The sequence below is a fragment of the Neoarius graeffei genome, chromosome 4, assembly GCF_027579695.1.
Source record: "Neoarius graeffei isolate fNeoGra1 chromosome 4, fNeoGra1.pri, whole genome shotgun sequence".
Classification (NCBI taxonomy): Eukaryota; Metazoa; Chordata; class Actinopteri; order Siluriformes; family Ariidae; genus Neoarius; species Neoarius graeffei.
In genome coordinates, this window is record NC_083572.1 from 105,932,403 (window position 1) to 105,945,563 (window position 13,161).

Here is a 13,161-nt window from a genome sequence, read left to right on the forward strand (position 1 = left end):
AGGGGAATTGTAAAGCTCCAGCATACAAAGACATGCACTGTAACTGTGGGCTTAGAACTTTGTAGCAACAGTTTGGAGAAGATGGCTGTGATGGTTAGGTATCCACAAAGTTTTGGCCACTTATCACTGCTTGTTCGTTTATTCACCTTCAGTAAACAGACTATCCTGGTCAGAGTCTTGGTGGATCTGCGAATCTTCACGACAGAAACCAAAAGTTCAGGAGGTAGAACAGAACCTGACCTACACTGTCAGAAACAGCGATACAGGAGGAGTCCATTTCGGTCCCCCATGGTACAATCTATACTAATGTACCCCCCCAGGCCTCATTATTGGACCTCAAGGTAACTATGTGTATTTTTTTCAGGCCAAAAAGGTACATATATATGTTCTCAAGTAGTATATCAAGGGTACAAATAAGCAACTTAGAGGGTACTGCTCCAGTAACAAGCTACTGTACCCCTAAAGGTACAATAATATACTTTATTTTCTGAAAGTGTAATGTCTTCTACAACCCTAACTGTAACACACAGGAGGCTACAGTGGTATGCAAAAGTTTGGGCACCCCTGGTCAAAATTGCTGCTACTATGAACAGTTAAGCAAGTTGAAGATGAAATGATCTCCAAAAGGCATAAAGATGACTCATTCCCTTCATATTTTAAGCAAAAATATTTTTTTTTCATCTTTTACATTTTCAAAATGACAAAAAAGGAAAAGGGCCCGAAGTAAAAGTTTGGGCACCCTGCATGGTTAGTACCTAGTAACACCCCCTTTGGCAAGTATCACAGATTGTAAACACTTTTTGTTGTCAGCTAATAATCTTTCAGTTCTTACCTGGGGGATTTTCACACATTCGTCCTTGCAAAAGGCTTCCAGTTCTACAAGTTTCTTGGGCTGTCTTGCATGCACTGCTTTTTTGAGATCTATCCACAGATTTTCAATGATGTTTAGGTCAGGGGACTGTGAGGGCCTGGGCAAAACCTTCAGCTTGGGCCTCTTGAGGTATTCCATTGTAGATTTTGAGGTGTGTTTTGGACTTCAACTCTTTTACAGGTGGTGTGATGTTTGCTTCCAGGATTTGCTGGTATTTATTCGAATCCATGCTTCCCTCGACCAATGAAATGTGCCCTGTGCCACTGGCTGCAACACGACCCCAAAGCATGATCGATCCACACCCATGCTTCAGAGTTGGAGAGGTGTTCTTTTCCTGGAATTTGGCACCCTTTTTTCTCCAAACATACCTTTGCACATTGTGGCCAAAAAGTTCTATTTTGATTTCATCAGTCCACAGGACTTGTTTCCAAAATGCGTCAGGCTTATTTAGATGTTCATTTGCGAACTTCAGATGCTGAATTTTGTGGCTAGGATGCAGGAAAAGTTTTCTTCTGATGACTCTCCCATGAAGGTCATATTTGTTCAGGTGTCGCTGCATAGTAGAACAGTGCACCACCACTCCAGGGTCTGCTCAATCTTTCTGAAGGTCTTTTGCAGTCAAACAGGGGTTTTTATTTGCCTTTCTAGCAATCAAATGAGCAGTTCTTTCAGAAAGTTTTCTTCATCTTCCAGACCTCACCCTGATCTCCACTGTTTCTGTTAACTGCCACTTCTTAACATTACAATCTGAGGAAACAGCTACCTGAAAACACTTTGCTATGTTCTTGTAGCCTTCTCCTGCTTTGTGACCATCAATTATTTTATTATTCAGAATGCGAGGGAGTTGCTAAGAGGAGCCCATGGCTGCTGATTTTAGGGACAAGTTTGAGGAGTCAGAGAATTTATACAGCTTTGAAATCTGCATCATCTGACCTTTCCTAACGAAGAATTTGAACAAGCCACAGCTCAATAAGCTAATTAAGGTCTGGAACCTTGGTAAACGTTACCTGAGAACTCAAATGTATTGGGGTGCCCAAACTTTCGCATGGTGTTCCTTTTCTTTTTTCACTCTCCAATTGTCTCATCTCATTATCTCTAGCCACTTTATCCTGTTCTACAGGGTCGCAGGCAAGCTGGAGCCTATCCCAGCTGACTACGGGCGAAAGGCGGGGTACACCCTGGACAAGTCGCCAGGTCATCACAGGGCTGACACATAGACACAGACAACCATTCACACCTACGGTCAATTTAGAGTCACCAGTTAACCTAACCTGCATGTCTTTGGACTGTGGGGGAAACCGGAGCACCTGGAGGAAACCCACACGGACACGGGGAGAACACGCAAACTCTGCACAGAAAGGCCCTCGCCGGCCACGGGGCTCGAACCTGGACCTTCTTGCTGTGAGGCGACAGCGCTAACCACCACACCACCGCGCCGCCCACTCTCCAATTGTACAAAACAAAAATAATACACAAATCTTGCAGAAAACGCTGAAATGTGTCGTCTTTACCTTTATGCCTTTTGGTGATCAGTTCATCTTCTGCTCACTTAACTATTCACAGTAACAGAAATTTTCAGTAAGGGTGCCCAAACTTTCGCATGCCACTGTATAGAATACTGAACAACACTCTTATCCAACCTGAACCCCCCCCCCCCCCCAAAAAAAAAAAAAAAAAAACCAGAGAGAGAGAAAGCAGGATCATGTCCAACTCCACTCCCTGGACTTTTGGTTCGGTAGTCCAGGGTACTCTTGGATCCAGATCTCTGGAAAACTGCACTCGAAGCTGGAATGCTAATGGGAATCACCACACACTTTTCACACATCCAATCCATCTACCAGCATGTTTTTGGAAGGTTGGAGGAAACCGGAGAACCCTGATGAAATGTATACAGACACAGCTAGACCATGTGGAACACCAGACAGACAGGAACCGGAGTTCTGGATCGAATCATGGACACTGGAGCTGTGAGACCACTTAGTTAAAAACAACCAATCAGCCTAATAACAATATTATTAAATACTCCTAATACAAATGCACATTCCAGGTTTTATTAGCGTATTCAGTACTGATTAGCATGAATTCTTGGACTATTACGGTCATAAATACGCCAGCGATTGCACCGCAACATGAGACTGATGAAATATGCACAAGCTGATTGTGTGTGTGTGCGTGTATATATATATATATTAATGAATGTGTATTGTAAGTCCTTTATAACTCCAAGTTCTCAATCTACACACAGATCTTACTATAAACATACATCTTACCAGAGATACAGTATGTACATCCAAAAACACTGTCATTGAGAAAAGAGAGATGGGAGAAAACAGATGTGAAAAATATAAAAATACAGTTGATAAAGTCAGGTCTCTGATGATTCGTCAATGGTAAGATCTTTTTTTTTTTTTTTAAATAAATAAATCCCAAACTGTCCATTTCTATCTATCTATCTATACCTGACACATCTATACACACTGAGCATCATCATCTTGTTTTGGCCAATAAGAGATCATCACACAAAATCCGTCATTTTACAGAAAATCCTACTGATAAACATAAAAAAAAAAACCAAAAAGACACAAAACCCTACAAGATGATGTGATATTTTTTATGTACACACACGGCTATGTTGGGGAAAAACACGGTTTGTGTGACGTTCTGATTGTAATAAATTTAATTAAAGTGAAAACACTCTCAGTGCCTCACAGTGCTTGTTTCATTTCCTTCTCTCCCTCTTCCTCCTCCTGCACCATGTTTTTTTTTTTTTAATCTCCTTCCTGCGTGTCTCGGTCGCTCGGAGTGTGAGGGAGGAAGGCTGATATGATCAGGATGTGTGTGCGTATGCGTCGTGCTGAGGTTACAGGCAGAGCAGGCGTGAGCCGTCCACACCCTCCTCGCTCTGAGGGATTGTGGGTAAGAGTGCAGAGCGAGTCAGACCCCAGAATCGCTGAGGACTCAGATCCTTTTTCACAGCTGAGAACTTCCAGCCCATGTGAGAACCACAGGTCCGGCACTGTGCGATGGTCCACGCGTACCTAACACACACACACACACACACACACACACAATTTAACATCACATTCATACAGTTATTCTTTCATTCACTAAATGATTCATTATTTTTCTTATTAATTCATTTCATGACTCATGATTTTATTAATTAATTCATTAATTTGTTCATTCATTAGTTTGTTCTTTCACATATTCATTAATTAGTTCATTGGATGATTCACTAGTTTATTGGACGAATAATTAGTTAATTTATTCTTTAGTTCAGGGCTTTACAAAGTGTGGGGCGTGCCTCCCCTAGGGGGCGCCAGAGTTCTTCCGGGGGGGGGGGGGGCGCAACGTGAGGAAAAATAAACCAGAATAAGTTACTATTGCGGACATTTAGCGAACTTCAGCTAGCCTTTGCCAGAGACAAAATGGATCGATTTTTAGTACCTAAAGCTACAGTGAGTGAGGAGACAGAGTCTGGGCCAAGCAAAAAAAAACAAAAACAAAAACATGTTTTTTAAAAACATGTTTTAAAAAAAAGCACAGATGTTTAAAATGTGTAAAAAAAGATGTTTAAAAAAAGCACAGATGTTTAAAATGTGTAAAAAAAAGGGTTTTAAAAAAGCAGATGTTTAAAATGTGTAAAAAAATGTTTTAAAAAAGCACAGATGTTTAAAATGTGTAAAAAAGATGTTTTTAAAAAAGCACAGATGTTTAAAATGTGTAAAAAAAGATGTTTAAAAAAACACAGATGTTTAAAATGTGTAAAAAAAATGGTTTTAAAAAAGCAGATGTTTAAAATGTGTAAAAAATGTTTTAAAAAAGCAGAGATGTTTAAAATGTGTAAAAAAAGATGTTTTAAAAAAACAGATGTTTAAAATGTGTAAAAAAAAGGATGTTTAAAAAAAGCACAGATGCTTAAAATGTGTAAAAAATGTTTTAAAAAGCACAGATGTTTAAAATGTGTAAAAAAAGATGTTTAAAAAAACACAGATGCTTAAAATGTGTAAAAAAAGATATTTTAAAAAGCACAGATGTTTAAAATGTGTAAAAAAGATGTTTTAAAAAGCACAGATGTTTAAAATGTGTAAAAAAAGATGTTTTAAAAAAGCACAGATGTTTAAAATGTGTAAAAAAAGATGTTTTAAAAAAGCGCAGATGTTTAAAATGCGTAAAAAAAGATGTTTTAAGAAAGCACATGTTTAAAATGCATAAAAAAGATGTTTTAAAAAAGCAGACGTTTAAAATGCGTAAAAAAAAGATGTTTTAAAAAAGCACAGATGTTTAAAATGTGTAAAAAAGATGTTTTAAAAAAGCGCAGATGTTTAAAATGTGTAAAAAATGTTTTAAAAAAGCACAGATGTTTAAAATGTGTAAAAAAGATGTTTTAAAAAAGCACAGATGTTTAAAATGTGTAAAAAATGTTTTAAAAAAGCACAGATGTTTAAAATGTTTAAAAAAGATGTTTTTAAAAAAGCACAGATGTTTAAAATGTGTAAAAAAAAGATTAAAAAAACACAGATGTTTAAAATGTGTAAAAAATGGTTTTAAAAAAGCAGATGTTTAAAATGTGTAAAAAATGTTTTAAAAAAGCAGAGATGTTTAAAATGTGTAAAAAATGTTTTAAAAAGCACAGATGTTTAAAATGTGTAAAAAAAGATGTTTTAAAAAAACAGATGTTTAAAATGTGTAAAAAAGGATGTTTTAAAAAAGCACAGATGCTTAAAATGTGTAAAAAAATGTTTTAAAAAGCACAGATGTTTAAAATGTGTAAAAAAAGATGTTTAAAAAAACACAGATGCTTAAAATGTGTAAAAAAAGATACTTTAAAAAGCACAGATGTTTAAAATGTGTAAAAAAGATGTTTTAAAAAGCACAGATGTTTAAAATGTGTAAAAAAAGATGTTTTAAAAAAGCACAGATGTTTAAAATGTGTAAAAAAAAAAGATGTTTTAAAAAAGCAGATGTTTAAAATGTGTAAAAAAAAGATGTTTTAAAAAAGCACAGATGTTTAAAATGTGTAAAAAAAGATGTTTTAAAAAAGTACAGATGTTTAAAACGTTAAAAAAAGATGTTTTAAAAAAGCACAGATGTTTAAAATGTGTAAAAAAAATGTTTTAAAAAGCACAGATGTTTAAAATGTGTAAAAAATGTTTTAAAAAAGCACAGATGTTTAAAATGTGTAAAAAATGTTTTAAAAAAGCACAGATGTTTAAAATGTGTAAAAGAAAAAAATAAAAATGTGTACAACCACCATTTTTTTAAAATACGAATGGAACATTAAGTATAGCAACAACAAAAATTGTAAGGGGGCGCTGTTGTTTATTTGCTCTCTGAGGGGGGGCTGACTCTCCCACACTTTGAAAAGCCCTGCTTTAGTTCACTGGATGATTCAGTTTATTCATTCGTGTATCCATTAACTCATTAATTTATTCATTAGTTAATTCATTCATTTTCACATTTAAACAATTATCAAAAACATTTAGAGTGCGTCATAATAAAATGATGAGTATTAAACAGATTAGTTTCAGCTCTAAATTCTGATTGGCGAGGCCACGCCCATCGAGTGATGATTTTTTTTTTCCGGTTCATTTCATTCTGTTCAGTGTGGAAAAGAAAAAAAAAATTCACGAAACTAACGTGTGAAAGTGCACAAAGCGGTGAACTGATTTTACAGTTCAAATGCTAATGGTAAATTTTAAGTGATGTGTAGAATTAAAAAATAAATAAAATTGAACTAAACAGACAATAAAACCAAATGAACGAGGAAGAGACGAGAAAATGTCTGAGCCAACAAACTCTGATTCGCGAGCTTTAGCGAACGCCTCCATCTCAGTTCTGTTTAAATCACTGAGGATTTTTAATTGTGCTCGAGGAACACTGTACGTTAAAGGAAAAGTCTGGAAACAACTTCTGGTGTTGAGGTTTGAGATGAAACTACTAAATGAGTCCTAAATAGTTTAGTTTATAGCAGAACCACTGCATCCTTCATGTGGACATGCTCACCCTGGGAACCAGCTGTGCAGTGTGGAGGGTCTCCCGATCAGGTTCAGGTTGCTGGCCTTGTACACGGTCAGAGCCTCATGGACATAGCCGTGAGGGTTGACGTAAGCTGCCATCGGCCCGCACAGAGACAGGCTGCAGAGACGGAACCAAGAACACCACATAAAAACACACCAAAGCAGAGATGAAGCAATATCACACGAGCAAGTGATATTTCAGACACAATATGGCCAAATGTTGTTTATTTTTGCTCCGCGAGCAGAAATTGACTCTTAATGTAATTTAATAAAGAAATTGACTCTTGACACTGATGTACAACATTCCCATACCTGCCAACTTTGAAAAAATTTTATGAGTATAATTTTACAATTTCATGAGTACCCACCCCGCGTCAACCTCACCCCAACCCGGCGCGCATGCACCCCCACAGACCACAACCAGCAGACCAAAAACACACTTTCAATCCAGTTTTATTGATTGACCTTGGGAACTTACGCTACGTTCACACTGCAAGGCTTAATGCTCAATTCCGATTTTTTTGTGAAATCCGATTTTTTTGTGAGGTCGTTCACATTAACAAATATATGCGACTTGTATGTGATCCTCAGTATGAACGAAAAGCGACCTAAAAGTGTTCCGCATGCGCATTGCAGGATACGACGACGTCACACGCAGTGAGCATGGCCAGTGTTTACGGAAGTAAAACCGCCCGGTTGCGGTATGACCCATCCAATCTAGCTTGAATAGCTGTATCCCCCCCAAATGGAAATCAGCTCCCTAACCTCTGCGTCCTTCCATTGAGAAGATTCAGAACCTTCACAGCCCGAAGCGTCCCTCACATTGATGTCATGCGCAGGGGCGCAGATGCGTTTTTTGAACTGGGGGGGACAAAGCTGCCAGCAAACCAACCCCAACATGCCTGTCAAACTTGTTGTTAGTAACCATAGCAACCAAGCTCGAGCTCGCAACCTGTGCAGTCTGCGCAGCTCAACCAACCGAATATCAGTCTTTGTTTTATGTGAGTTGTTGCAACTATGTATACACTGCTGTGCACCTCAATAAACCGAATGGTAATTAGTCTTTTGATTTTTCCGTGAGGTTTGCCTTATGCAAAGAAAGACAGCATAGACGTTTTTTCCTCCCTATAAGTGGGGGGGACCGAACGAGGTGAATTTAAATCTGGGTGGGACGAGTCCCCCCCTCTATCTGCGCCCGTGATTATGCGCCATGTTGTTGTAACTTTTTTTGAGAGACCCGCCGCCTACTTCAGCGCAGAATAGTGACGTTTGTGGCTTGTTGATGACGTGTAAGTCGGATGAATGCGACCTGGCGGTTCAGACTGAAGTCGCATATGAAAAGAGCGGATAGGGATCGGAATTAGGACCACATATCCAAACGGCCTGGGTCGGATTTCAAAAAATCGGATCTGTGTCGTTCATATTGTCAATAAAAGATCGGATACAGGTCACATATGGGCGAAAAGATCGGATTTGAGTCACTTTAGCCTGCAGTGTGAACGTAGCCATAGTCCAGTTTTGTAAAACATTCCTATTGATAGACTTTGGGAAACTGTTATTGATGGCCCTTGGGAACTTCCTTCCGTTTTGAAAAGCACAACAAACATTAAATACATGTGCAAATGAAATGAAATTGGCGGCACGGTGGTGTAGTGGTTAGCGCTGTCGCCTCACAGCAAGAAGGTCCGGGTTCGAGCCCCGTGGCCGGCGAGGGCCTTTCTGTGCGGAGTTTGCATGTTCTCCCCGTGTCCGCGTGGGTTTCCTCCGGGTGCTCCGGTTTCCCCCACAGTCCAAAGACATGCAGGTTAGGTTAACTGGTGACTCTAAATTGAGCGTAGGTGTGAATGTGAGTGTGAATGGTTGTCTGTGTCTATGTGTTAGCCCTGTGATGACCTGGCGACTTGTCCAGGGTGTACCCCGCCTTTCACCCGTAGTCAGCTGGGATAGGGTCCAGCTTGCCTGCGACCCTGTAGAACAGGATAAAGCGGCTAGAGATAATGAGATGAGATGAAATGAAATTAAACCAGAGCCACTCTTTCAAAATAAATAACACATTAAATTAATACAGTATGTAAAAAAGGCACTTTCAACACAAAACATGGTCTGCACAAATTTCCCATGCAATAGGTTTAGACTTTTGCATTTTTTAACATGTTGGAAGTATATTGCATTATACAGTACACTGCAGTATTTTGTAGTATGCCTTTTTCATGTGCAAACTATTGCATTTGCATTCGAAATATTGCATTTACTGCAGTAATACTGTAGAAAAAAGCATTTGATACTGCAGTACCACGCAGGTTTTTTCATAAGAGGGATGACCAATTTTCGACTTCACATCATCTGCAAACATTCTAGGCTACCATTGACAGAAGTTACCGACTGCCCTTGAGATATACAACACGCTACGTTTTGTTGAGCACATCAATAAAGTGGTCCTTATCATAGTGATTCAATGAGAGCGCGAGAGGAATTGTAATCAGGTTTCGTTGGTTACCGCATCGAATATGCGACCTCGAGTGACGGCTTCCAAGTTAAATGAAGAACTAGCCTGTACTGTTGGTGTTGTAAATGCACAAAATAACAGCTAGGAAGCTCGAGTACACGTGAAACACAACCGTTTCTGTTACAAATATAAAAACGACGTCTCTAACCGACGTTTCAATCCCTGACTCGCTCTAGCCACCTGGCTGCACCGCTGCACTCAAGTCAGAGACGCAAAGGAGGAAGAGGAGGGGGTGAAGAGGGCAGAGCCACACGCTCTGGAAGAGGGGCGGGGGGATTGGGCAAAGCGTTCCATTCTGGCTTTGAGTTTTCTCACAGGTCAGCGTTATCAACTTCAGCGAGAACTTGACTGAAATGCGAGTTCGGACGATATGCGTACTTTTTAATGTGAAAACGTACAGTCGTACAATGAGGTAAAAATTCGTAGCGGCTACGCGAGATGCGTACAGGTTGGCAGGTATGCATTCCCATTAAAGGTGCTTCGGGTAAAACTGGCGTCCCTTCTTGCTTTTCATCTTCATCTGCTGAGTTCTTTTTCAATTCAATTCAGTTTATTTAGCCCTTTGGTAGTGATAACACTAATGCCGCTTTTCCACTACCAACGCGGCTGAGTTGGGCTGAGCCGTGCCGTGCTGAGTTGGGCTGAGTCGAGCTGAGTGGGGCTGTTGGAGTTGCATTTCGACTACAACCGCGCTGAACCGTGCTGGCTGGAAGTGGGTGGACACATTGGGTAGAGTTAGCGAAAGTGGGTGGAAGTCACGTGATGTCGTTAGGCGGCACAAACAGTGACATCAGTGACCTTTTAAGCGGATAGTAAACAATAAACATGGAGTCGTTAGTGTTGCTGGTCTTGGTGCTGTGGCTTGTTGTCACCGACAACACAAACAGATACTGGCAAGAGCGTATAGATGAGGCGAGGCGCATAAGGCTTCAGAAATTCTCGTAATTCGTAATTCTTCTTCTTCCGGGTTTACAGTGTTTACAGATCCCAGCGTGCTCGCGGGGCGTGTGTGGGCATGTGAATGAATGATTTTTGTTATCAGTTGTTTTTATTTGTAGCATTGTTATTATTTGTTTCTCTTGTCCAAACTAGTGATATCTCATCAAGTCATAAATTTTATGATATTTGTTACTGAACTGCAGATTACTGATCTGTGTGTATATAATGGTTAGTGTTTCTGGATCTCATAGTATAGTTATTTTGTTCTTAAAATTTTATGTTCATAATTTCTACTCATCTCATCTCATTATCTCTAGCCGCTTTATCCTGTTCTACAGGGTCGCAGGCAAGCTGGAGCCTATCCCAGCTGACTACGGGCGAAAGACGGGGTACACCCTGGACAAGTCGCCAGGTCATCACAGGGCTGACACATAGACACAGACAACCATTCACACTCACATTCACACCTACGGTCAATTTAGAGTCACCAGTTAACCTAACCTGCATGTCTTTGGACTGTGGGGGAAACCGGAGCACCCGGAGGAAACCCACGCGGACACGGGGAGAACATGCAAACTCCGCACAGAAAGGCCCTCGCCGGCCACGGGGCTCGAACCCGGACCTTCTTGCTGTGAGGCGACAGCGCTAACCACTACACCACCGTGCCGCCTAATCTCTACTCTATTGGAATATATTGCTTCTGAACTTCAGCATAATAATTGGTGAATTATGGTATCAAGCAGTCTGTTTTACTATATTTTTGAACTTTTGCCTCAGTAGTTTTTCGGAGATCAATTTGAATAGAATGGACAGAATGGACAGATATGGACGAGCGGTGTAGACGTGCAAAGACTGCATCTGGAAAGACCAAACAATTTATATTTTATCGACATTCGGCTCCCTGAGACAGCACCGGCCTCGGTTCAGGCCGTTGCTGAGGCAACATTTCCCCCTGAAGGTCACTGCCGGGAGACACTCTCGCATTCCTTCTCTAACTTTCCACGGTCGCCCCCAGTGTAACAAGCGGGTGCGTGACCAGCGCCTTCATGGCTGCAGGAACGGACGGCTGCTTGCTTGCGCTGGATTACCTCATCCCCTCCCCCCTTACCCCTGATTCCCCCCTCAAGTCCCGTGTTTAAAGTGTACTTGTGTTGTGTGCTTATGTGCAAAGGTTTTTTTAAATGTTCCCACACTGTACTCCTGACAGGAGCATAGTGTGTGTGTGTGGGGGGGGGGGGTGTTCTTTTTTCCCTTATCTCTCCTCATGTTGTGTTTCCTTTTTATCTTCATCCCTGTCTTCCTGCCCTGTCTACCCTATGTCAATTGTATGTTGTTTATGTATGAACAGGTTGACGGCTAATTTCGCTGGTACATGTGACTAGTGACAATAAAGAGCATCATCATCATATCAAGTATTGGTTACTTTTGATTCAGAGATATTATGCATATGTTGTGAATTCGGAAACAAATGCAATAAAGATTATTGGGTTACAAATAGTTTGTGTTTTTTTTCCTCAAATATTTCTTCGGACAAGTCAACTTCACATTCGGACAAGTACATTTCCTTTCAACTTGCCCGACAGGACAAGTGGTTTCAAAAGTAAATGTAGAGCCCTGCTGTGAACAGTTTGAGCTCGATTGTTGTGACAGAATGCTACGGTAATCCACGGTAGCCCACGTAAACCTTATGCACGCCTCTAGGATGCTCACGGCTGCGATGGATGAAATCATCCGGCGCTTGATCCAAGGCAATTATCAACATGGAACTTTCTGGGGATGGAAGCCACACCTTCCTGGTTGTCAAGGTAGCTCCATGGCTCTTGCGTGTTCTGACAGTGCCGGTTGACCCCTGGAAGGCTCAAAATAGTCAACCATGAAGTGATTCTGGCTACGTGAGATTTTAGCTTCAGGAAACTTTTTTAAAATAATTAAACGCTGTTTTTGTAATTCCTTTCAATCCAGGACACGATTATAAACGCTGCATGTTAGGGTGCATCAGTTGCCCCCTAAAAATGAAAAGTTCCTCCGATCATGATGCATCTTTGTTTTTATGTTCCTTTTGGTAAGAAAACACACTGGGTGAAATATCTCATCTCATCTCATTATCTCTAGCCACTTTATTCTTCTACAGGGTCGCAGGCAAGCTGGAGCCTATCCCAGCTGACTATGGGCGAAAGGCGGGGTACACCCTAGACAAGTCACCAGGTCATCACAGGGCTGACACATAGACACAGACAACCATTCACACTCACATTCACACCTACGGTCAATTTAGAGTCACCAGTTAACCTAACCTGCATGTCTTTGGACTGTGGGGGAAACCGGAGCACCCGGAGGAAACCCACGCGGACACGGGGAGAACATGCAAACTCCGCACAGAAAGGCCCTCGCCGGCCACGGGGCTCGAACCCGGACCTTCTTGCTGTGAGGCGACAGCGCTAACCACTACACCACCGTGCCGCCCACTGGGTGAAATATTTTGACAAAATTCAAAAGTTTAATGGTGGCACCACGAGCTCAAAGTTATGGAAAAGCTGCTATTTTATGACAAAATTTCGATCACTTTTCATGAAACATTATGGCACCTTATAGAGTATACCAAATATCTTAGAAATACATTTTTAGTACATATTCTAAATATATTCTCAAGCACAGTTTGAGTTTTAGCTGTTCACTGAATCATTGTTCAACTACTTTTAAACAATACAAATGTATTATGAATCACATTAATGCTTCTCAATCCCTTGCAAAGGTTCTTAACATGATCTCTGGGTCACAAGAAATCAATAAACGGAGTCCAACATTGTGATTCAAACCTTACGCGA

The 13,161-nt window shown here is 40.6% G+C and overlaps 1 protein-coding gene across 1 annotated transcript in view; it reads right to left on the reverse strand.

The window, feature by feature from the left end:
- Positions 1–2,906: 2,906 nt before the first annotated feature.
- The window catches only part of crbn (cereblon), a 67,823-nt gene continuing 57,568 nt past the window's right edge, over positions 2,907–13,161 (reverse strand). Inside the window, exons 10-11 of the mRNA XM_060920123.1 lie at positions 6,878–7,009; positions 2,907–3,909 (exon numbers count right to left, since the gene is read on the reverse strand). Coding sequence (XP_060776106.1) covers positions 3,732–3,909; positions 6,878–7,009 — 310 coding nt within the window. The 3' untranslated portion in view covers positions 2,907–3,731. The remainder of the gene's footprint in view (positions 3,910–6,877; positions 7,010–13,161) is intronic.